At 45.4% G+C, this 26,715-nt stretch overlaps 1 protein-coding gene across 7 annotated transcripts in view; it reads left to right on the top strand.

Annotated features, from left to right (window-relative positions):
* Nucleotides 1-26,715, top strand: part of THOC5 (THO complex subunit 5) — an 83,450-nt gene that overhangs the window by 40,195 nt on the left and 16,540 nt on the right. For 5 of the 7 annotated variants that reach the window (XM_077296859.1, XM_077296869.1, XM_077296841.1 and 2 more), the window contains 4 exons: nucleotides 4,082-4,183; nucleotides 5,827-5,923; nucleotides 6,025-6,139; nucleotides 6,222-6,325. In XM_077296859.1, coding sequence (XP_077152974.1) covers nucleotides 4,082-4,183; nucleotides 5,827-5,923; nucleotides 6,025-6,139; nucleotides 6,222-6,325 — 418 coding nt within the window. The remainder of the gene's footprint in view (nucleotides 1-4,081; nucleotides 4,184-5,826; nucleotides 5,924-6,024; nucleotides 6,140-6,221; nucleotides 6,326-26,715) is intronic. The other 2 variants (XM_077296888.1, XM_077296851.1) reach the window with 1 other exon arrangement.

Raw genomic sequence — 26,715 nt, 5'->3', positions numbered from 1 at the left:
GCGGCCGTCATGTCCATCCTGCACTGTCGTGGCGTGATCGTTCTGCCCCATCTGGACGATCTGTTGATCAAAGGTCCGTCCTTCCACGACTGCGCGGAGTGCGCATCCCTTGCGATACCCTTTCTCACCTGGGCTGGCTGATAAACTTAAGCAAATCCTCTCCGGTCCCAGCCCAGCAGATCTCCTTTCTAGGAATGTCCCTGGACTCGTCTCGGGGGTTGATAAGTCTCCCTCCAGACAAAGTCTTAGCCCTTCAACAAGTTGCCCAAGCTCTTCGCCAGTCTACCCCTCACTCCATGAGGGTACTAGGAAAGATGGTGGCCGCAATGGAAGTGGTCCCCTTTGCACAACTGCACCTTCGCCCCCTTCAACATGCCCTTCTGGCAGCTTGGGACGGAAATCCTTTCTCCCTCGACCGAAGGTGCCGCTTATCCCTGCAGGTCAAACAGACACTCAGGTGGTGGACATTGACCTCTTCCCTCAACCGGGGGAAGTCCTTTCTACCCGTTCAATGGCTAGTAGTGACTACCGATGCCAGTCTTTCGGGCTAGGGAGCAGTCTTCTGCCACCACACTGCTAAGGGCCGCTGGTCAATTCAAGAATCGAAGCTACCGATCAACGTTCTAGAGATCCGTGCTATTCATCTGGCCTTGCAGCACTTCCATCATCTTCTGGCGGGTCACCCCACCCGTATCCAATCAGACAATGCCACGGCTGTGGCATACATCAGTCAGGGGGTACCCGCAGCAGGATGTCCATGTCAGAGGTATCTCACATCCTTTGCTGGGCAGAGAACAACTACTCTGTGATCTCAGCGGTACACATTACAGGAGTGGAAAACTGGACGGCGGATTTCCTCAGCCGTCAGGGTCTCTCTTCGGGGGAGTGGGAGCTCCATCCGGAAGTCTTCTCCCAGATCTGTCTTCGCTGGGGGATCCCAGACGTGGACCTCATGGTGTCCAGTCTGAATGCCAAGGTTCCCCAGTTTATAACAAGGTCTTGAGATCCAAGAGCCATCGGTGTCGACGCTCTTGTTCTTTCATGGCCCCTCTTCAGTCTTCCGTACATTTTTCCTCCCCTACAGTTACTCCCCAGAGTAATCAGAAAAATCAAGGCGGAAGAAGTACCAGTGCTCCTGGTTGCTCCCGATTGGCCTCACTGCGCGTTGTTTGCAGAGTTGGTACGCCTCGTCAACGACATACCCTGGAGACTGCCGGATTGGCCAGATCTGTTCTCCCAGGGCCCCATCTACCACCAGAACTCAGGGGCCCTGTGTTTAACGACGTGGCCGTTGAATCCTGGGCCTTAACCCAGGCAGGGTTTTCTCAACAGATCATTTCCAGCATGGTTAGTACCTCATCGGCACGCATTTACCATCGTACTTGGAAGACATATTTTTTACTTGGTGCAAGGACCGTGGTCTTTCTCCTCTCGTCTTCCGTCCCCCACCACTTTAGAGTTTCTTCAGGTCGGTCTGGTCTCCGGGCTGTCACGCAGCTCTCTCAAGGGCCAAATCTCCGCCCTATCGGTCTTATTTCAGAGATGCATCGCGTCAAGACTCCAGGTTAAGACTTTTCTTCAGGGGGCCATTTATTTGCTTTTTCAGATAGGTGCCATCGTTCCTGTCCCTCCACAAGAGAGCGCTACAGGGGTTTTTATTCAACTTTTTTTCCTGTTTGTTACGCAATCCCTGTGTGTGTTGCAGCTGTCTAAGAGCCGCGAGACATGCAGCCGCGGGTACTCTAAACATATTTTTCAAGCACTCTGAAGACACTCGGTTAGCACATGAGCATACTCGGATAAATCTTATCCAAGTACGATCGCTCATCATTATTGATCACCAAGAAATATGGCTCTCTCTGGCCCATCTCTAAAAAGCGAGTAAGCATAAGCCATTTCAGGATAGAATCCCTTTGTTCAGCAATAGCCACCATGGAACCAGAGGAATTCCTTTTTTGTTCAGTGGAAACAGAAAGGATCCATTTTTGTTTTTTGTTTTCCAAAACTCGCCGGATTGTGCCTGACGGCAAAAACCTGATGTTTGAAAGTAGCATAACCTATACTGCTGTGCATATGTCTGTATTTTTACACTGTGTCCCCGTGTAAAGCACACGGAGATACCTGTTTTTTGCCGGCAGCACAATGATTAGGGCCAATACAAGTCTATGGGTCCATGTAATATATGCACAGCACAGATGCCATCCGTGTGCTGTATGTATTTAACATTGCAAAGTATAGGAGAAAAGTTATTATTTTTTTTTTTCCTTACGTGAAAAATCACTATCTGGAAGGCCTTTTTCTGTTGGTAGGAATCCAATCATATCGCCTCTGACTTCTTCCCCTTCTGACCCTCTTGTCCATTTTGCAGTTGGATCTTGAGGCCGGTGTTGCCCTTAGCTCTATTCTCTCTGCATCCTGCTTCAGAAGAACTTGGCCTCTCACCCTAAGATCAGTACCTTCTCCAGGGTGTGGCCCATTCCGTCCCTCCTTACCATCCTAGAGGACCCCTGGGACCTCAACCTGATTCTGCATGTTCTTCAGGGCTCTTTGGCTGATCTGTCTGCCTCTTCTCTTGGATGCTTTCACTTCTGGTGGTCATCATGTCCAGTAGCCGGGTTTCTGAACTGGCAGCACTTTCTTGTTGTTTTCACTTCCTCATTCTCAATTAGGACAAAGTAGTCATGCATTCAGTACCCTCCTTTCTTAAAAAGGTGGTCTTTTATCTTTTTTTGTCCTTCTCCCTCTCATCCTTTGGAATGATCTCTGAGCAAATTGGACCTCATTAGAGCGGTTCACATCTACATTTCCAAACGGCCTCTTTTTGTCTCTCGGATTCTCTCTTAATCATGCCCAACTGTGCCTGAAAGTCTTTCAGCCTCTAAGGCTATTTTCGCTCATGGATCCTGTCTGCGATTTTGAAAGCATATTGGGGGGGGGGGGAAAAGCCTCCCCCTGGGCTTGCGGCTCATTCCACTAGGGCAATGGGGGATTCTTGGGCCATTCTGCAGGTTTCCAAGGTGGCTAACCACACATTTGTCAAATTTTACAGCGTTCATACACATGCCTCTGCAGATGCCATCCTGGTCAGAAGGGTTGTCCAGGCCGCGATTGCTCGACTCCTGACCTGAAAGATATGCCTTCATTTTTGTTTCCTGGTTGTTGTTGATGTTTTCCCTTCCCTGCTTTTGGATGTCCCATGGTCTCCTGTGTCCCCCAATAAAGCGATAGAGAAAAGAGTATTTTGGGTACGCACCGTAAAGTCTTTCTCTGAGCCTTCATTGGGGATACAGCACCCTACCTTTCTATGCATGTTGCGTTTCCTACTGCTTTCTCACTAACTGATTAGTTTCCTGCCACTTGGTGGGCGTACCCTTCTGAGGAGGAGCCAACTATTTTTTGCCTGTCAGCCTCTTAGTATCATCAGCATACACCCATGGACCCCAATGGAAGCTCGGAGAGAGATTTTTCAGTGCGTACCCAAAATACTCTTTTTGCGACTTTTCAAAGCGATTTGACAGAATTGTGGTAAAATTGCTTTGAATCAGGGCTGTGGAGTCTGAGTCACTGTCCATTTTGGTGTTGTTGGTATAAAATTGACTCCTAAAATATTTAGAATTATGTACAGTAGTTCAGTGTAGGATGTGCTGTACATTTTTTTAAGAATTTGGGAAAGTTATTAAATGTCCTATAAATGTCTGTTCTGTTCCGGATCTAAGGATCTCTGATTTTAGGTGAGATGAATCTGTGCTGCACTTCATGTACAGTAAGTGACCAGTGCTGTGGAGTCTGAGTTAGGGAAATGGAGGAATCGGATGTTTGGCTTACTGACTCCACAGCCCTGCTATATATTGACAGAAAGCTGCTAATAAGTGGTGGGGCGTACTTGGACCAGGAGGCAGCTTGTCCTGTAGTAATAATCTCCTGATTTTATTGAAACCAAAACACACCATAGTAAGTGATAAATCTATGGAATCATGCTCTCAGCCCCTACATCATGCTGCACACAGATTACATAAGAAAAACCTGCTGATGGATTCCCTTTAATCTCTCTCGTAATTGTTTTTTATATTTGCTTTACTAGTGAGCTACTTTACCCTGATACAGTTCTTAGCTGCCTCTACCCTGGAGATGATGGGAAGAAAACTCCAAATCCGGCTAACCAGTATCAGTTCGATAAAGTGGGGTGAGTCATGCTGAATTACTGAAGGATGGTGCTAATTAAAGGGAGCCATCAGCAGCTCTTCCTAATTTACATTTTGTACATCTGATTCAGTACATGTTCATTACTGTAGGTAAGACTGCTGCTTCCCTGTATTGTCTGATCCTTAGACAGCAGGGTGCACAATACTTGGTTCTCTCTTGTTTAAACAGTATCCTAATTAACTGACTGCAGCAAAACCGAATAAATGAACTGGAATATGTTTGTATGCATGCAATGTGTATGGTCATGTTCACACTAGCCATTAAACAGACTAAACTCGAGATATAAATAAAATGAACAGGGCGGCAGGGGAGGGGGAGCGGGGGCTGTCTAATTATACTCACCTGCTCCTGGCGTGGTCCCTGCTTTCCGGCGCCCCAGCTTCTTCCTGTACTGAGCGGTCACATGGTACCGCTCATTACAGCAATGAATATGCGGCTCCACCTCCCATAGGGGTGGAGCCTCATATTCATTACTGTAATGAGTGGTAACGGTGACCGCTCAGTACTGTTAGAAGCTGCAGCACCGGGGAAGCAGGGACTGCACCACACCAGGAGCAGGTGAGTATAATGGGGAGGGGGAGCGCAGCGCTGCATGATATTCACCTGCTCCTCGTTCCGGTGCCGCTCCATCTTCAGCGTCTTCTGCAGTGACGCTCAGGTCAGAGGGCGCGGTGACGTGGTTAGTGCCCGCCCTCTGCCTGAACGTCAGTGCAGAAGACGCTGAAGATGGATTGGTGCCGGAACGTGGAGCAGGTGAATATTGAAAGTGCCGGGGGCCTGAGCGACGGAGAGGTGAGTGGTTTTTTTTATGGTTTTTTTTCTACGCAACAGCAAATAAGGCAAGTGTCTGTATGGAGCATCATATGGGGCCATGTGCAGCACCATATGGGGCAGTTGTCTGTATGGAGCATCATATGGGGCCATAACGTTTGTGCAGCACTATATGTGGCAAGTGTCTGTATGGAACATCATATGAGGCCATAATCAACGTTTGTGCAGCACTATATGGGGCAAGTGTCTGTATGGAGCATCTTATGGGGCCATAATCAACGTTTGCGCAGCATTGTATGGGGCAAGTGTCTGTATGGAGCATCTTATGGGGCCATAACGTTTGTGCAGCACTATATGGGGCCAAAATCTATATGGAGCATCTTATGGGGCCATAATTAACGTTTGTGGAGCATTATATGGGGCAAATATCTCTATGGAGCATCTTATGGGGCCATTATTTACCTTTATGCAGGATTATATGGGGCATATTTTAATATGGAGCATCTTATGGGGCCCATCATGAACTGTATGGAGCATTATATGGGACTCCTGATTCAATATGGATATTCAAAAACACTTAACCTACCGATGTATCAATTAATTTTACTTTTATTGGTATGTATTTTTACTTTTCACATTTACCGGTAGCTGCTGCATTTCCCACCCTAGGCTTATACTCGAGTCATTAAGTTTTCCCAGTTTTTTGTGGCAAAATTAGGGGGGTCGGCTTATACTCGAGTATATACTGTACTTTTTACTTATAGCAGGTTATATGTTAATTCTATTTCTGTTGTCCAAATACCTGCCTGGTTAAATCTTGTATTACAAACATTATTCACACTGTCATTACAGGATCCTGGATCTGAGTGACTATATAACAGAGCTTGGTCACCCTTATCTGTGGGTACAAACAATGGGAGGACTGCATTTTCCAACAGATCAACCACAGGTAAGACTGCATCACCTGTAGGGAAATGGACTTGTATATATATATATATTTTTTCTTTTACCCATCAGCATTCGCAAACCTTTAATCTGCCTCTCCCACAGCAGTCAGTCATTGCAGACAACACGCTGAGCGCCAGTCACATGGAGAAGACCATTAAGTTATTGAGGTCGCGTCTGATGTCTCGTCTATCTCTGCACAAACAGTTTGCTTCCTTGGGTAAGCGATTGAGGTGTTTTCCATCTCCGCTCCCCCCAGGTGTTGTACTTTTGGTTTGTGACATGGTGATTTTATTTTACAGAACATGGCGTTATTCCAATTTCTGGAGAATGCCAGAATCTCTTTCCTGCAAAAGTTGTATCCCGTCTAACCAGATGGAGCATGATCCCATATGAGGATTTTGTGGTGAGTTGAAGTTTTAATATAGTAATATAAAAAATCTACAATATTGTATGTAGATTGTAGATGGGTTCAAACTTCTGCAAAATCGCAGATGTCCTACTAAGAAAATAAAGCTAAAACCTTTTTACACCTTATTTAGGGTATTTGTAGATTTGGATCCCCGAATTGTACTTGCATCTGTCTCAAGAATGGGGCTCTAACATGCATTTTTGTCAGCAGACAGGTGGTCAGAATGCTCCTTCAGTTGTATGGAAATTCGATCCACCTTCACTGAAAGTTGTGTGCGTGTGTATGATATTTTATCATGAAAGTAGGGCATTTAAGTAGAAGCATGCAATGGTGATTTCCTCATGTTCAACAATTTCTTGAAACAAAAACCAACAGTCGTGGGTATATCCCAACAAAAAATGTCAATGTCTTGTCAAGTGGCCTTGAGTATGAACTACAGCTTGACAATGACTCATGGTGTTCACAAGTCCAGTTTTTGTCTTGTGAGACATGGCAACCCGCTCTTCTTAACAGGGTGGATAAAAATCAATGTTTTTTTAAAAAAATCAAAAAAATCGGATTTTTTTGATTTAAATCGGATTTTTTTGATTTAAATCGGATTTTTTTCAATAAACTGCTTTTTGAGGAAAATATTTTACCATCCAAAGGTTCTTCCATCATGAGATAAAGCTGAGTTGTTTAACCCTGTAGAATAAAGGCTGTATATGTGTAACATTCACAATGCCATGCTCTTCCAGAGGTTTCTGTAGGATGCTGACTATCCAACAAGTTTGGGCATGTCAACTGAATGGAAAAAGAAACTAAACCAAAAGTGAAACCAAGCTAGAAGTGTGGAATTAAAGGGGCAGTATGAACAAAATGTGGAGGCTATTAATAGTTTATACAATTAAGACATGCTGCTTTTAAACACCTACCTATTGCCATATAGTAAAACAAAAAAGATTTTTACTTACTTTGGGGTCCCCCCCTCACCCTGGCGTTAGATCGTTGCCCCTAGTTTCGTCCGTGTAACTATGGGCGCACATGCGCACTGCTCTCACTTCTCATTTTAATCGTGATTTATATTAAAAAAACCTTTTGATTTAAATCAGTGATTTAAATCATGATTAAAATCATGATTTAAATCGATCCGATTTAAATAGAAAAAAATCTTTTGATTTAAATCGTGATTTAAATCATGATTTAAATCGGCGTGATTTAAATCAATCCACCCTGCTTCTTAAAAGGCATCCCTCAGGTCATTGAGGTTCTGAGCTGCAGAGTTATGAGCCTCTACACGCGACTCGGCTGATCCCATAGGTTTTCTATGCAATTCAGGTCTGGACAATGCACAGGCCACTCCATTTGGGGTACATCAGTCTCCAGCAGCCATTCCCTAATGATGCAACCTTGATGAGCTGGAGCATTGTCGTCCATTAACATGAAAGTAGGCCTCTATTGTTTCATGCATAGGCACAATGCCTGGATTAATGATGTTATTCAAGTAGTAGGGGCTTATCACTATACCATTTACAAACTGTAGGGCTGATCTATATTGACTACACACCTGCCCACACTGTAACACCACCAAAGGCTCATCTGGTGACAACTGGCTGATGCATAGCGCTCTCCATGACGTCTCCAACATTGTTGGCAGCCATCATTTCTGCTCAGCATGAATCGACTATCATCCGTGAATAGCACTGAGACCACACTGGTCCCTCGTCCAGCGTAGATGCTACCTGTCCCATGCAAGATGGCTGTGCCTGGTGGTGTGGTCAGGTACCCTTGCAGATCCCGTCTAGCATGTAAACTGTTTTGAATGGTCTGACGTGACACTTGGGTACTTCTCATCTCCCTTAAATGTTCCTGGAGTTGTGTGACATTCATCATTCAGTTCTGAAGGGCATTGTTCACAATGAAATGGTCATCGGTGTGTGGCCAAAGGACATCCATTTCTCTGCCTTTCTTTGACTTTTCCAGTCTCTCTGTATCACTGTTACTACCTGCTGATGACACTCTAAGTTCAGTGGCCATTTTTCTCTGAGAACATCCTGCTTGAAGCCTCACAATGGTGAGGTCCTGTTGATCAATTGTTTGGTCTTGTCTTGGTTTCATGATGTCAAAATATGAACATGATGAGAATTGTGAGAACTGTTTACCAATTCTAATTGAATCCCAAAATGTATTGGCCGATTAATGGATCAATCACCTGTTCCAAATTTTGCCATTAAGCTCCTTGTAAGAGAACAGCAAGTTGTGCAAAAAGTACTGAAACGTTAACCCCTTTCAACAGCTGACATGTGCCCGCAATGGGCGAGAGCGGAATCGCGATCCGCCCGCGCCCATCAGTTAAGTGCCGCTGTCAAACTCTGACAGCGGCGTTTAACAAGCGCTGACAGCCTCTCGGCCGGAAGTATGCGCACCGCTGACCCCCGTCACGTGATCGGGGGTCATCGGTACGTTGCCATCACAACCAGAGGTCTCCTTGAGACCTCTATGGTTGTTGATGCCAGATTGCTATGAGCGCCACCCTGTGGTCGGCGCTCATAGCAAGCCTGTAATTCTGCTGCATAGAGGTGATCTATGCATCACCTCTATGTAGCAGAGGCAGTCGAGTAGTGGATGCTTCTAGCCTCCCATAGAGACTATTGAAGCATGCCAAAATTTATAAGTGTGTTTAAAAATATTAAAAAAAAAAATAATAAATATAAAAGTTCAAATCACCCCCCTTTCGCCCCAGTCAAAATAAAACAATAAAAAAAAAAAATCAAACCTAACATCTTTGGTATCGCCACGTTCAGAATCGCCTGATATATCAATAAAAAAGATTAACCTGATCGCTAAACGGCGTAGCAAGAAATAAAATCAAAACTCCAAAATTACATTTTTTTGGTCGCTGCAACATTGCATTAAAATGCAATAGCGAGTGATCAAAAGAACGTATCTGTGCAAAAGTGGGATCATTAAAAACGTCAGCTAGGCGAGCAAAAAATAAGCCCTCACCCAACCCCAGATCACGAAAAATGGAGACGCTACGGGTATCGGAAAATTGCACAATTTGTTTTTATTTTTTATTTTATTTTTTTAACTTAGATAAAAGAGAACCTAGACATGTTTGGTGTCTATGAACTCGTAATGACCTGGTGAATCACAATGGCAGGTCAGTTTTAGCATTTAGTGAACCTAGCAAAAAAGCCAAACAAAAAATAAGTGTGGGATTGCACTTGTTTTGCAATTTCATCGCACTTGGAATTTTTTCTCCGTTTTCTGTTACACGACATGGTAAAACCAGTGGTATCTTTCAAAAGTACAACTCGTACCGCAAAAAATAAGCCCTCACATTGCCATATTGATGGAAAAATAAAAAAGTTATGCTCTGGAAAGAAGGGGAGCAAAAAAACGAAAAAAGCTCCAGGGGTTAAGGGGTTAAACAGTTGGACGTGTGCATCCAAAAGTTTAGACGGTCACATTAAGTTCACCTGAAAAGGGAAGAGTTGGTGATGAGCGAACGTGCTCAGATAAGGCATTTCATGAGCATACTCTTATACTAACAGAGTTTCTTCGGTGGGTTTGAGAAACATGTTCGAGTTCCCACAGCTGCAGGGATTGCCTGTTTGTTCGACAGCTGCAACACATGGAGGGATTGCCTAACAGCCATGGGGACTCGAGCATATTTTTTGAGCACGCTGAAGGCACTCTGTTAGCAAATGAGCATTTTCGGATAACACGTTCGCTCATCATCACTAGTTAGAGTGCATTTTAGGTTCATCCTGACATATCGCCCAAAAGCTAAATATCCCTAACTGTGTGTGTGTGTGTGTGTGTCCTGTTCATGGAGCCTTGTGAATACCCTATTTATTATATTGATGGCTGGATCATACAATATAAACACAATCTATCATTTACCTTTCGTGTCTCCCCTATTTCCTCATAGATTGTAAGCTTGCGATCAAGGACCTCACTCCTTTTGGTAGTTGTTAGTAATGTTTTTTATTGTCTGTACAAGTCCCCTCTAAAATGTAAAAGTGCGTTGGAATATGTTGTCGCTATAGAAACACAGTCCGTATTTTTTGGACTATAAGACGCAGCAGACTATAAGACGCACCCAGGTTTTAGAGGTGGAAAATAGGGGAAAAAATATTTGAAGCAAAAAAAGTGGTAACATTTTTAATAACATAAATAACATACTATTATATGTGGTGTTGTTATATATAATAGTACATTATTATGTTGGAAGCTGCGGGTAGAAGATGGTGCTGCTGTACAGTACTATATGAAGACACTGGAGGGTGAGTATAAGAATGGGGGCACAGGGCTTATAGTGAAAGCACCAATCCAGCACTAAAATAACACTGGAGTGCTGCTTTACGATCTCATGGGAGAACTATAACTCCCAGCATGTCCTGCAGATCATATGGCATGCTGGGAGTTATAGTTCACCACAGGAGTGGCAGAGTGCTTTATTGTGTGTTGTAAAGACTAACCTTTTAATTGTGCCAGCCAGCCACGCTGTGGTGAGTTAAAGAGCTGGAGCATCCCATGACTGCACAGAGCCCTCCCTCTTGTTGCCTCTCCACAGCACAGGTCATAAGAGGAAGCTTGCAGATTCTAGTGCAGTGTCTGAAGGACCTGTGATGACATCAAGAAGAGGGAGGGCTCTGTGCTGCCATGTGATGCTCCAGCCCGCCCACTTCATGACATCACACAGGTCCTTAAGCCTCAGCATCCAGCACAGCCCAGGCAGGTATGCAGGGATCTTGTCTCCCCTGGCCCCCTGCTGCTGCCCCCTCCTCCTTAAGTGAAGGACTATTCATTTGCTGCTCTTGGCTCACTGCTTGGCACTGACGGGTGGGCGGGGAAGCCGCTAATGAATATTCACTGCACTTTAATCATCGGGACCATGTGGTTTCCCCAGGGCTGGATTCCTGCAGCCAGCCAGGCAGTGTGGACATTTTTCTGCCCCTCAAGTGGGATCCCAGTACGATCTCACTCGCTGCTGCCCCCTCCCCACACATCCGTACCATAAGACGCACCCACACTTTCCTCATAAATTTGGAAGAAAAAAAATTGCGTTTTATGGTCTGAAAAATACGGTAATTTTTGTGTGTATATGTACATGTATCATATCTCACACTCAACATTGAAAATGCAACTCCAAGAAGGAAAAGTCATGGAACTAAGGATGGATAGACATGTATATGATATGCAAATTACGAAAAATGGAAACAAAATGTTCAAAACAGTATACAATATGATCGCCTCATGCAGAAATATATGCACCTTATGTACCTTGGCATACTATCAGTGATTTTATTAATGGTTGTCTGAGGAATTTTCTGCCATGATTAACCCCTTCCCGACCTGTGACGCAGCGTATGCGTCATGAAAACCTGTGCCAATCCGGCCTGTGACGCAGCATATGCATCATGGTCGGATCGCGCTCATGCATGTTGGGTAAAAGGGTTAATTGAAATTTCACCCGCCCTTCAGGTGCAGGAGGAGTTGTACTTGAGCCCAGGGGGGGTGGCTACGATCGCTCTGATTGGCTGTTGAAAGTGACTTTCAATCAGAGCAATCATAATATTTTACCAATGAAACATTTAGAATCCAGCCATGGCCGATGCTGCAATATCATCGGCCACGGCTGGAGACCGCGATCTGCAGCTGCCGTCAGTCTTTCCTCACCTCCGTCCTGTCCTCCGCTGCCCTCCTCTCCCCTCCGCTCCCCCTGCGGTCCGATCTCAACCCCCCCGTACCTACCGAGTCCCGGTGTCCATCCGTTTTCTCCCATGGGCATCTTCCAAAATGGCGGGCGCATGCGCATTGCGCCTGCCGAATCGGCCGGCAGATTCATTCCAGGTACATTTTGATCACTGTGATAGGTTCCATCACAGTGATCAAAATAAAAAAAATTGAAAATAACTTCCCCACCATCACCCCCATAGGTAGGGAAAATAATGAAATAAAGAAAATATTTTTATTTTTCCACTAGTTAGGGTTGCAATTAGGGTTAGGGTTGCAATTAGGGTTAGGGTTGCAATTAGGGTTAGGGTTGCAATTAGGGTTAGGGTTGCAATTAGGGTTAGGGTTGCAATTAGGGTTGGGGTTGCAATTAGGGTTGGGGTTGCAATTAGGGTTGGGGTTGCAATTAGGGTTGGGGTTGCAATTAGGGTTGGGGTTGCAATTAGGGTTAGGGTTGCAATTAGGGTTAGGGTTGCAATTAGGGTTAGGGTTGCAATTAGTTAGAGTTGCAATTATTAGGGTAAGTGTTTAAAATTAGGCTATGTGTTCGGATTTGGCTGCGGATCCGCAGCAGATTGGCCGCTGCGGATTCATAGCAGTTTTCCATCACGTTTACAGTACCATGTAAACCTATGGAAAACCAACTCTGCTGTGCCTATGGTGCGGAAAATACCGCGCGGAAACGCTGCATTATATTTTACGCAGCATGTCAATTCTTTGTTCGGATTCCGTTTTACACCAGTTCCTCAATAGGAATCCGCAGGTGAAATCCACACAAAAAACACTGGAAATCCGCGGTAAATCTGCACTTCGTTTTACCTGCGGATTTTTCAAAAACGGTGTGGAAAAATCCACACACGAATCCACAACGTGGGCACATAGCCTTAGGGTTAGGGTTGGAATTAGGGTTAGGGTTGGAATTAGTGATTAAGATTAGGGTTAGGGGTGTGTTGGGGTTAGGGTTGTGATTAGGGTTATGGTTAGAGTTTGGATTAGGGTTAGGGGTGTGTTGGGGTTAGTGTTGGAGTTAGAATTGAGGGGTTTCCACTGTTTAGACTCATCAGGGGGTCTCCAAATATGACATGGCGCCACCATTGATTACAGCCAATCTTGGATTCAAAAAGTCAAATGGTGCTCCCTCCCTTCCGAGCCCCAATATGCGCCCAAACAGTGGTTTACCCAAACATATGGGGCATAAGCGTACTCAGGAAAAATTGCACAACAACTTTGGGGGTCTAACTTTTCCTGTTACCCTTGGGAAAATAAAAAATTGGGGGCTAAAAAAAATTATTTGTGTGGGGGGGGAAAAATGATTTTTTATTTTCACAGCTCTGTTATAAAATTCTGTGAAGCACTTGGGGGTTCAAAGTGCTCACCACACATCTAGATAAGTTCCTTGGGGGGTCTAGTTTCCAAAATGGGGTCACTTGTGGAGGGTTTTTACTGTTTAGGCACATCAGGGGCTCTGCAAACGTAACGACACCCGCAGACCATTCCATCAAAGTCTGCATTTCAAAACGTCACTACTTCCCTTCCGAGCCCCAATGTGTGCCCAAACAGTGGTTCCCGCCCACATATGTGGTATCAGTGTACAGTGACAAACTGGACAACAACTTTTGTGGTCCAATTTTTCCTGTTGCCCTTGTGAAAATAAAAAAAATTGTGGGCTAAAAAATAATTTTGAGGAAAGAAAAATGATTTTTCTCTATCGCCTCATTGGGGGACACAGGAACCATGGGTATATGCTGCTGCCACTAGGAGGCTGACACTATGCATAAAAAAGTTAGCTCCTCCTCTGCAGTGTACACCCCACCAGCTGGCATAATGAACTTCAGTTTAGCTTACACTATGTTCCAAATTATTATGCAAATTACATTTTTATCGGATTTTCCTAAATGGTCGGTGCAAATGACAGTCAGTCTAATAAAAGTAATCACCCGTTAGAGTATACATCGAATTTTATTGAAGAAACCTCCCAATGATAATGAATAAAAACTTAAAATGCACTGTTCCAAATTATTAGGCACAGTAGAATTTCTAAACATTTGATATGTTTTAAAGAACTGAAAATGCTCATTTGTGGAATTTGCAGCATTAGGTCACATTCACTGAACAAAAAAGCTATTTGACTCCAAAACATCCTAACCGGCCAAGTTACATGTTCACATAGGAACCCTTCTTTGATATCACCTTCACAATTCTTGTATCCATTGAACTTGTAAGTTTTTGGAGAGTTTCTGCTTGTATTTCTTTGCATGAAGTCAGAATAGCCTCCCAGAGCTGCTGTTTTGATGTGAACTGCCTCCCACCCTCATCGATCTTTTGCTTGATGATACTCTAAAGGTACTCTATAGCAGAGGTGTCAAACTGCATTCCTCGAGGGCCGCCAACAGGTCATGTTTTCAGGATTTCCTTAGCATTCCACAAGGTGCTGGAATCATTCTGTGCAGGTGATTAAATTATCACCTGTGCAATACAAGGAAATCCTGAAAACATGACCTGTTGGCAGCCCTCGAGGAATGCAGTTTGACACCTCTGCTCTATAGGGTTGTGGTCAGGGGAAGATGGTGGTCACACCATGAGTTTATCTCCTTTTATGCCCATAGCAGCCAATGACTCAGAGGTTTTCTTTGCAGCATGAGATGGTGCATTGTCATGCATGAAGATGATTTTGCTCCTGAAGGCACATTTCTGCTTTTTATACCATGGAGGAAAGCTGTCATTCAGAAACTCTATCTACTTTTCAGAGGTCATTTTCACACCTTCAGGAACCTTAAAGGGCCCTACCAGCTGTTTTCTCCATGATTCTGGCCCAAAACATGACTCCTCCGCCTCCTTGCTGACGTTGCAGCCTTGCTGGGACATGGTGGCCATCCACCAACCATCCACTATTCCATCCATTTGGACCATCCAGGGTTGCTCAACACTTATCAGTAAACAAGACTGTTTGGAAATTAGTCTTCATGTATGTGTGGGCCCAATGCCACCATTTCTGCTTGTGAACACTGTTTAAGGGTGGCCAAATAGTAGGTTTATGCACCACAGCAAGCCTTTGAAGGAGCCTACACCTCGAGGTTCGAGGGACTCCAGAGGCACCAGCAGTTTCAAATATATGTTTACTGCTTTGTAATGGCTTTTTAGCAGCTGCTCTCTTAATTCGATGAACTTGCCTGGCAGAAATCTTCCTCATTATGCCTTTATCAGCACAAACACATCTGTGCTCAGATACAGCCGCAAATCTCTTAACAGTACGATGATCACGCTTAAGTTTTCAGGAAATATCAAAAGTTTTCATCCCTCCAACAAGTAATTGCACTATTTGATGCTTTTCAGCAGCAGAGAGATCATTTTTCTTTCCCATGTTACTTGAAAAATGTAACCTGCTTAATAATGTGGAATATCATTTTTAAGTAGTTTTCTTTTAATTAGAATTACCTAGAAAACCAATTATCACATGTCTAAAGGTACCTTCACACTGAACAACTTAATAACGATAGCGATCCGTGACGTTGCAGCGTCCTGGATAGCGATATCGTTGTGTTTGACACGCACCAGCGATCAGGATCCTGCTGTGACATCGCTGGTCGGAGCTAGAAGGCCAGCACCTTATTTCGTCGCTGGATCACCCGCTGACATCGCTGAATCGTTGTGTGTGACGCGGATTCAGCGATGTCTTCACTGGTAACCAGGGTATACATCGGGTTACTAAGTGCAGGGCCGCGCTTAGTAACCCGATGTTTACCCTGGTTACCAGTGTAAATGTAAAAAAAAACAAACACTACATACTTACATTCCGGTGTCTGTCGGGTCCCCCGGCGTCCGCTTCCCTGCACTGTCAGCGCCGGCCGGCCGTAAAGCAGAGCACAGCGGTGACGTCACACAGTGCAGGGAAGCGGTCGCCGGGGGACCCAACAGACACCGGAATGTAAGTATGTAGTGTTTGGTGTTTCTTTTACATTTACACTGGTAACCAGGGTAAACATCGGGTTACTAAGCGCGGCCCTGCGCTTAGTAACCCGATGTTTACCCTGGTTACCCGGGGACTTCGGCATCGTTGGTCGCTGGAGAGCTGTCTGTGTGACAGTTCTCCAGCGACCACACAACGACGAAACAGCGACGCTGCAGCGATCGGCATCGTTGTCTATATCGCTGCAGCGTCGCTTAATGTGACGGTACCTTAAGATTGATTTCAGTGATCCATTGAGCCCTGAGACACAATACCATCCACGAGTTTATTTGAAAAACAAAACCATTAAATCTTTGACACTTAACTCCAATTTGCATAACAATTTGGAACACCGTGTAGTGTCAGTAGGAGGTGGACACAGGTCTTTTATCGCCCTCCTACTTCTTCCTCTACTTCCTCTGCCTTAGTCAAACACTTTGCGTTTGTCTTGTTACTGCAAACTACCCTCAGGTCCTCTCCCCTCTGTCAGGCCTGCAGCAACCCCATTATGCCCATTGCCCAGGTCCCCCCTGCTGCTCTGCCTGAGAGCGAAGTTCCCACCCCAGGCTGTGCCTCCTCTCTGTCACAATCAGTAGCAGATCTCACACGGGTGTCCCAGACCCTTGTGTCTGTACTCGATCGCTGCCCCTGCAGACTTCCACAGTAGCCAGTGGGTCGCAGGAAGCTCTGTCCGAGACTTCCAATATAGGCCGCAAAAGATCCAGACAGGAACGCCGGTCTGAGTCCTCTTCTCGTTCCATCTCGCCCCACGGCCCTTCTCTGCGGTCGGCCTCCCCCCAGTCCTCCTCCCCTGAGTCAGGCGAGGTGTTCTCAGATGCGCCTTCAGAGGATATTTCAGAGCGGGACTCGAACCAAATCTCTAGCATGAGGGATATGGTTCAGAACCTCATTGGAGCGATAAATCAGACCTGTGGCATCAAAGACTCCTCTAGATGGTCAAAACCACCTTCTAAGTTTTTCGCTCCTCACCCTGAATTCGAGGAGATCCTGACCAGAGAAAGAGAGAATCCGACCAGACGCTTTCAGAGAGGAAAGCGCCTTGGCATTTTGTATCCTTTTTTTCTGGAGCTCACCGCTAATTGGACTGCTTCTCCTTCGGTGGATCCTCCAGTTTCCAGGCTGTCTACCAACACGGTCCTTCCGCTATCTGGCAGAGCATCTCTGAAAGACTCTGATAGTCATTGAATCCTTTGCAAAATCAGCCTTCGAAGCGGCTGCGTCTTCTTTTTGCCCGGCCTTTACTTTCACTTGGGATTCAAAATCCATTTCCGAATGGGCCAAACAACTCCGTCGGGGCATCCTGGACGGGTCCCCATCTGGACAGCTGACAGAGCTTGCCAACCAGATTTCCCGTGCGGGTGAATACCTGGTCTCCGCTTCTCTGGATGCCGCGTCTTGTGTGGTTCAGGCGTCCAGCAATGCTGTGGCCATCCGTCGGACCGTTTGGCTCAAGGCCTGGCAGGCGGATTTGTCTTCAAAAAAGTGCCTTACCAGCCTGCCTTTTCAGGGTTCACGTCTCTTTGATTGTAAGCTGGACCAAATCATTAAGTACGCCACCGGGGGCACAAGTTACCTTCTTCCCCAATCTTCCTAGGCAGCAATTTCGGTCCTTTCGGCCCTTTTGTTGTTTCGCGGCGTCAGATTCCTTTTCCTAACAGCAGAGGCCACAGGCACATCAAAAGAAGAAGATATCCTTTAGACCCACTCCTTCCTGGTGTCCTCGCTACTCCCAAGGTAGATCCTCCCAGGTCTAGGTCTGGAAGGTCCACCTCAGCATGACTCATGACAAGACCCCAGCCCACTTCCCAGGCTGAGCGGTCATCTCCTCTTCTTCAGAGACGTCTGGATGTCCTCAGTAGAGGACGCATGGGTCAGGGAAGTTGTATCCTCGGGATACAAAATAGAGTTCGTTTCACGGCCCCGGGATCGTTACTTCGAATCCCGACCTCCCAAGAGATCCCACTCTAGTTCTGAGGTTCTTTGCAGCCATCGCTTTGTCGGGGTCGTAATACGACAATTAATCCTCATTCACCAGTCATTCCAAATTAATATGTGTGCAGGGCATCTGGTACCGGATAAGAATAAATCAGACAGGTAGCTGGTTCAAACTTAGTTAATGCCCCGTGCATCCACACATGTCTGCAGCGATGGCACCAACTGGCTTTATTCTAAAATACACAATACTATATTGAGTGTTAGGGGAAGGCGTGCATTAGGCGGGGTTTAAGCTAGCATCCAGTCTTTCTGATTTGTTCTGAGTCTTCTGGTGAATCCTCCCTTTCTTCACATTCCTGAGTTTCGTTTCTGAGGAAATGGCTTAACCCTTTGGACACTAAAACCTGAAACGAAACTAAGCTCTGGCGGCCATCTTTAAATACAGTTATATCTGCAAGCATAGGAAAAACTTATTGTTTCACAGTATAAGAGTATAAAAGTACAGAAAGATATATAAGAAATATATTTTCACCTTGACAATCCCCCCTAAACACTAAGTTTTTCCCTTAAAGAAGGATCCTTCGAGACTGTCCATGTGATGGGAAAAGGGGAGGTGGATTTCTTCATCCAGACACCTCAGAAACTCTCCCCTAGCGAGAGGCCTCCAGGCAGCTGAACCCTTCACTAACCTCACATGGAGTTCTCCCACTGTCCCTAAACTAAATCTCTTAACATCATCTGAGAATGAGGGGTTTGTCTATTCTCTTGAGAGGAATATACTTCGGGATCTCCCCTGGATCAGTACCATCGTACTCTGGTGGGTCTACTTCTTGATTGAGGAAGGTGCCAGTCGGAGTTGCTTTGGCAATAACCTTTTTGTACAAGGGAATAACACAACAGAGAATTGTCGATTCAACTATGAGGAGGGCAATCAGTACTAAACAAACTTATTGAAGGAATCCCTTGATCCCACCTAACCAACTGGAGAAGAAAGATGTGTCTACTCCAGCATACATGACACATCGTCTTATTGTCCTAATTTGTTCAACTTCTTTTGGCAACCTTCAGGAGATCTTTTGGATCTACATTTCGCCATTCAGGTCTGGCTGTCTATAATTCGTCTCGTATGTCTTTGGTCATACCGTCAATGAATGTATTTACCAATACTTTAACATCAAGTGGGTTTATGGGACTGTACCTCATGTCTTCCTATTTCAGCTGTAACCGTCCAAAGTATAGCTCTACACTCTCTCCTTTTGTCACATCTGCAAAAAGTCTTAACTTGCGTCCTAGCACGTCACCTGTTTTTGTGCTCACTAACTACCTAGGCCTGCCTAGGTGGATTTATACATCTATCATATGGTCATTATTTGTCTGTAGAATGAGAAAGGTTGGTTCTCAGGGTCAGCCAATTGTTTTTTGCGTAGCTAGCTAGTCAGTGGGCCTCCAGGGATAATACTCCTGTATCTGTCTTACCCTACCTGATGTGGTTGGTTCTCTGGTGGTGGGGGCGACATGACATGCTGGTCTACAGCTCCTTCCCAAAAGGATTACTGTCAGCCTACTCCTAAAAGTTAATGTCCCCACTATCCACCAACCACAATCCTGTGTCAGCTTCTTATGTCACTGCATGTGATCTTGTCTGGACAGGATTCAGTGTAATTCTCTTAGGTCGGGTTGCAGCACGGGTCATACAAGTGTTAGGGCCCAAGTCCTCAACTATATCCTGAAAGGCATCACAGCTATAATTAACAAATCTTTGTTCATTGTAATATATATATTTGATCCATTCAACATTTTTATTAATCTGCATCTGTGGGATTATAGAAGCAATGCCGGCATAAATCTGGTTCTGGGCTTTAAACTGGTCAGGCACCCCCCTTGGCACTCCAATGGCATCGATATATACTAGTGGATCTTCTTCATAACTCATGTGGAGCTGATCAAAACTTCTCCTCTTTCTGGTAGGTTCATCAGGTATCTTTGGTGTACATATATTGTGTATGTTTAATTAGCAAATCAGTATCTAGAGAACTGTTCTCTTTGCAGAAACTTGTCTTGAAGATCCCTACTGGTGTACCTGTGGTGTCGTGGGAATTATAGCAGGTATCATTGTCAGCTAATACGGTTACTTCTCCTGGGACCTTTAGTCTGGGTTCCTCATGAATCAGTGGGACGTAATCTGGGCAATCAGTGGACTTCAAACCTTTCAACAGATTCATGACACAGGCAGTGGTGTCATCAGGAAAAAGTAATGCATGTGTGTATAGGTGTGTATTCGCAGCAGCACAAGCAATACATCCTACAGAGATGTTCTAGACTCTTACATTGTATCTCACCCATTCTAACCATAGGTTTTTCCTTGGGGCTGTTTGTGTTTCTATGGAGAAAACCTCTTGCTAACTGAGACCTGGAATGGGTATCACTTCATTGACTACATTTTTCAAACGCTCACCTGGGCCTAAATTCCCATGGTATCCACTACTAAATACATAATTATAATGCCTTCCCAGTACAAATGTCTGCAGGTCAGCAGATTGGGGACTTTCGAGATTTAGGAGGAGGGGGTGACAACTTTTACCCCATTTACAGCCCCTAAGTGGTTGCAGAAGGGCTGTTAGATGCATTCTCTCACGAAAACTCCTACCCGTCCTATCCTTAGGGAACATGGCTTCACTAGGTTTATATCCCCAATCATCTCCCGTATTCCAGGCAGCATCTGTCTAATAATAACAGTTATTGTTGTCATTTCTGGTAACACACATATAAAACTGGATGATCTCCTCTACCACCCGTCCAGTCTCGAGGCACTTGACTACATCACAGAAATCAAATCGCCAGATATTCACTGGGGCTGTCAGGTTTACCCAGAGAATAGTGGGGCCAGAATTCTTATTTACAATAGGGGCCGAAGAGGTAGGGGCGAGGATGGCCCTCAGTTCCAGGATCAAAAACAACAGCAACATTTCCCTTCAGTCACTTCTGTGACTAAACACTGGTTCGGTCTCTTTTACAGTGTGAAGCGTGAATCCAGGTGCTCTTTCCTTCACGTTTTACTGCAGTGGGGGTGACCAGGATCACCGTGTGAAGTTCTTCAAATCTCGGCTGGAGACAATCTCTGCGCACAAACTTTTTCACATACACCAGGTCTCCTGGCACAAAGGGATGGTGTCCAGGAACCTTGTCTGGGTCTGGAAGAGAACTGAAGACAGTTAAATGCACTTTGGCAAGGTGTCCATGTAAGGCCTGCACATAGCTAGTCAAGTCCTGGTACTTGGGCTACAACTGTTGTGGAAAGAAACATTCAAGATTGGGGCTCCTGCCAAACAGAATCTCATACGGTGACAGTCCTGTCTTCCTGTTTGGGGTATATCTTACTGAAAACAAAGCTAGAGGAAGGCATTCTGTCCATGGTTTACCAGTCTCTACCATTGCCTTTTGGATTTTAAGCTTAAGACTTCCATTTAGTCTCTCCACTCTTCCACTGCTCTGCGGATGGTATGGACTATGCAATGCTTGACTTACCCCCAGTGCTGCCATTACCTCTGACATGATCTCTCCAGTAAAATGGGAACCCTGATCTCTTTCAATGACTTCAGGAACTCCATACCTGCATATGATCTCAGCCATCAGTTTCTTCGCCGTTGTCTCAGCCGTAGCTTTGGCAACTGGGTAGGCTTCTGGCCAACCTGAAAATAAATCAATGCAGACCAACACATACTCATACGTCCCTACCCTGGGTAACCGAATATAATCAATCTGCAGTCTCTGGAATGGGTAAAGGGCCGGGGAGTGTGTTTGGATGGGGTTTTCACTGTCCTACCCTGATTATGTGTGGCACATATCATGCAGCTCTGTACCTGCCTTTCTGCGCAGGTGGAAAACCCGGGGGCAATCCATTGTTTCTGTAGGGTGTCACACATGGCCGTCTTCGAGTGGTGCACATTCCCGTGCAGAACCTGTGCCATCATTGGGTACAGTACCTGTGGTAGGCAGACCTTTTCACCCCTCCCCCATAGTCCGGTAACGGTATCAGAGCAAGCCCCTATCTTTTGCCACCTATTTTTCTCCTCCTTACTTGCCTGTTCTTGTAACCGGGCTAAGATGTCTTTCAACACAAGTGGAGATGGTGGGGTGTCTAGGTGATGTACTCTAGAGGCCACAGGAGTGCTTGCTGCTTTCTTGGCAGCCTGGTCTACCAGTGCTTACCCTTTGTCCATCCATCAGTGCCTTTGCTATGTGCCTTTACCTTTATGATGCCTGTTTGGGTGGGAAGCTGTAGTGCATTCATAAGTTGCTGGACTGCCTCAGCACGTTTAAAGGGGTGGCCATTTGTTGTCAGGAAAGCCCTGGCTCTCCAGATAGGCCCATAACCGTGTGTAATGCCAAAAGCATACCTGGAATCAGTGTAGATGTTTACAGTCTTACCTTCTGCTAGTTTGCATGCTTCTTGTGCAGACATATGAGCTGGCATTAACTCTGCCTTGATTACCTCATGTTCTGAGACCACAGCATATCTGGTACAGTAGCATCCTCGGTCATCTTGGTGATGGGATCCATCTACAAAAAGCTCAAAATCAGCATTAGAATAGGCACACTAGAGACCAGCCGTTTCCTGAAACATCAATTCTAGACAATCATATGGTTTGGAAACCTAATCTTGTTCCTCTGGATCCATTCTTAAAAGAAAAAGAAAAAGAGTGTCCTTGCTCATGTCACCTACTCCTCCCCCCTTTGGATCCAGGGGAACTAGGAGAAAAGTAGCGGGGTTCAGGACAGTGCACCTTTTCAAAGTCACATTAGTAGGCATGAGAATAGCACACCGAAGTCGCAGCTGTCTGGTCATGGACATGTGGCTAGATTGTACTTGGTTAGGGATACTATATACATCGTGTGGGGTGTGGACCATCAGTGGGTAATCCAAAACAATCTCTGAAGATTTGTGTAGCAATAGCTGGACAGACAACACAGTCCAAATACAGGAGGGACTTCCTCTTGCCACCGTATCCAGGCGGCCACTATAATAAGCAACAGGTCTCTGTTTGTCTCCATGAAGCTGAATCAGCACACCTGTAGCATGTCCTGCAGGTGAGCTCTGTCTGCAATACTGTACGGCAGTGCTCGGGTGTCTTGTAATCAGTATCTAGGGCCTGCAGTGTGTAGCACCATATCACAGGGCAAATTCCCTCTTTGGGTGGACATAGCGTCTCCTGGATGCAAGGGGCCATAAGTGGCAAGGTAGGCCTGACACTCTTGGGCTATAACTGGCCCCCCTTTGGCATAACTGTCCACGTCAATTGTCATCCCTGATAAATGAATGCAAACAGAACTGGCAATCTGGGTGTAATGGAATGCTGAAAAAGACATTGGCAAGATCGATAACCATGAACCAAGCAGCATCCTGAGATATCTGGGACAAAAGAGTATGTGGCTTAGGCACCACCGGAGTTTCTGGAACAGTAACTGCATTAAATGCCTGTAGATCTTGTACCAGCCGGTACACAGGGGATTGGCTGGGTGGGGTCTTTTTCTTAACGGGAAACAAGGGTGTGTTACATGGGGAAACACAGGGTATCAGGGCACCATTATCGAATAACATTTGTATTTGCCCCTTGAGACACTGCTCCTGATCATATTTCAAAGGGTATTGATGGACTTTAGAAAAAGGGGCACCAGGTTTGAGAAACACTTTTACTGGTTCTACAGGCATTATTGGGGGAGAATCTGGGTCTATCAGGACCATCATCTTGGAATTGTATTCTGGAGCGGAACTGTGATAATAAATCTGCCCCCAGTAAATTTACCGAACATATAGAAAAGATTACGAACTGAGCAGTAACTTCAGGGAAAGGTCCCACAGGGATAGGTTTTATAAGAGTATATTCATTGGGTCTGTCATCTACTCTAATTAAAACAAGCTCTTGATCTGAGAATTTGCATGGCGGGGCTGGGGAGATAATGAAATTCCCATACGGGGTTAAAGGCGTATTGGAATGTGAAGCTGGACTCACGTGTACGAAGGGAGGAGGCAGAAACTAGAGTCTGTTACATAGACAGTAAGAAGCGCTGCTGATTTAACCCCTTTCCTTCCCTGCTGGACTAAATTCTTTTGAAAACCTTTTACTATTTGCAATGCATCATCCGGAGTGGAAATCTCAATATCGGGTCTACTACAAAAAGGTATGAATGGGCTTTTTATTACAATGGGAATCCCAGATCTTCAAACACTACCATAAGACGCCCATAGAACTTCTCGGCAATCCAGGATATATATTGCTGTAAGGGGCACAGGGTTTACAGTCGGGAGTAGAGGCTTAATTTCCTGGGGAGGGACCATATTATCCAGCAGGGAGACCCCCCCCCTATCCCAAATTTTTAATTGCTTGCTTTACTCAACTCTTTTACCAATCTTTCAATTACACTGATACAAATCTCCTTATAAAACCAGGCACTATATCTCACTTTCAAATTCCAGATTATAATATTTCTTCATACTTCAAAACAATGTTGTCGCTTTAAACCGGACACAGATCTACCAGAGAAAATACAGAGAACACCGTTACAGTATGTGCTCTCTCCATTCCAAGGACACAGAGATAAGAGATCACAGCATTCCTCTACACAGAGAAAAAAGACTACTAGAAACAGCACAGAATTTCTCAGCGTACAAGGGAGAATATTGAGCCCAGCTCTTTGCCCCCCTTCCTGCTCCGGCACATAGCGTAGATAAGGAGAAAGAAGAAGAACTGACAAAGAAATCTTGCAGCGGTCTGCCTCGCCCCTCCCCCACAGTACACAGCACTGATACAAAGCTCCGTATCCTCTACAAAGTCACAAATTACAGCAGTTTTCAGACCTAATTTCTACAAAACTTTCCTATAATCCTCCGTGGTCTGGGCGGAGCCCCAAGGACGGTCCGTACGCACACACAAGGCAGGTCTCCACCCAGGTTGGATTCTGCACAACACAAACAGGACACACCTACGCTTCTGGAGATCTCTTTCCGCCGCCATTACAGGGAGCTGGCTGAGACTGCATTTTCATCATCAGTGGCACGGCGGCCATTTTACAATCTGTAAGGTCACAGTTCACAGGCATTTTATAACCAAACACGGGCTCTACATTATCTGATCCTCCCCTCCATCAACCTATTCTCATCCTTTGTTCTTTAAGCCTCGCGCAACTCGCAGATAAGCTTCTTGACTGTCTCTTGCCCTCCCGTGACCATTGTCTTGACTTCCACAGCATCCTCATCTAACTTGTGGGGCACTGACTTCTTCTGCTTTAAGATACGCAGCCTGGCTCACAGAATACTACGCCCTGCTATAGCTCAGGATCGCTGGCAGCGATATCAACGCTGGTGTCCCACAATACGGAAACTCGCTCAACGTATTAGAAAAAGACGAGCCTCGCGCTCAATATTTTCTGTCCCTAACCTGAACACAGCGATTAACAGACTATCCTGCCACGATATTCTAAACAGTCGGGAGGCGGTCTCCTAGTGAGAGCCCTCCACAGAAATACAGGTGGTCCTTGCTCGGGACGTCTTAATTACCTAGCTGGTACAATATCACAGAGGCTGCGTCTCCTATCCCTTCCTCTAAGCTGCCCCACAACCTACAACTGGCTCAATTTTTCAGTCCACTTCACTACTAGACAATAGTCACGGGTAGGGTGGTTGACCGGAGTACAATGACCGGTGAGGGAGGTGTGGTGTACAGAGGTCGCACAGGATGCGACGTCTCTCAGTTGCTGGTTCAGAGCGTGGCACAGGATCACGTTTGATCTCACCACTCGATCATTCACCTCCCGGACCCAAGGAGACTACAGACAAACCAATAACGGCTGAGACACTAGCAAGTGTGACATATACAGTGTATATGATCACCACTTACCGTGTGAAGAGGGTGATCAGTCCTCGAGGTCAGCCACTACAGGTATCATCCACAGACATCCAGGCATGGGTCCAGGGGGCCTCGGATCGCTGGCCACGCCCCCCGTTGGGCTACCAAAATTGTCGGGGTCGTAATACGACAATTAATCCTCATTCACCAGTCATTCCAAATTAATATGTGTGCAGGGCATCTGGTACCGGATAAGAATAAATCAGACAGGTAGCTGGTTCAAACTTAGTTAATGCCCCGTGCATCCACACATGTCTGCAGCGATGGCACCAACTGGCTTTATTCTAAAATACACAATACTATATTGGGTGTTAGGGGAAGGCGTGCATTAGGCGGGGTTTAAGCTAGCATCCAGTCTTTCTGATTTGTTCTGACGTCTTCTGGTGAATCCTCCCTTTCTTCACATTCCTGAGTTTCGTTTCTGAGGAAATGGCTTAACCCTTTGGACACTAAAACCTGAAACGAAACTAAGCTCTGGCGGCCATCTTTAAATACAGTTATATCTGCAAGCATAGGAAAAACTTATTGTTTCACAGTATAATAGTATAAAAGTACAGAAAGATATATAAGAAATATATTTTCACCTTGACAGCTTCTCTCCTCAAATCCGGGGTAATCGTTCCCATCCCAGAAAAGGAACAGTTCACAGGGTTCTATTCAAATCTTTTTATCGTACATAAAAAAAACGGCAAGGTTCGTCCCATTCTGGATCTCAAATTGCTGAACAAGAGGGTTCGTCTCAGACACTTTAGGATGGAATCTCTTCGTTCAGTATTTGCTTCCATAGAGGCTCAGGAGTTTCTGTGCTCCATAGACATCCAGGACGCCTACCTCCATGTCCCGATATTCGCCGG

The sequence above is a fragment of the Ranitomeya variabilis genome, chromosome 1, assembly GCF_051348905.1.
Source record: "Ranitomeya variabilis isolate aRanVar5 chromosome 1, aRanVar5.hap1, whole genome shotgun sequence".
Taxonomy (NCBI): domain Eukaryota; kingdom Metazoa; phylum Chordata; class Amphibia; order Anura; family Dendrobatidae; genus Ranitomeya; species Ranitomeya variabilis.
Note: the sequence above shows the minus strand (reverse complement) of the source record. Positions and strands in the feature narration are given on the sequence as shown.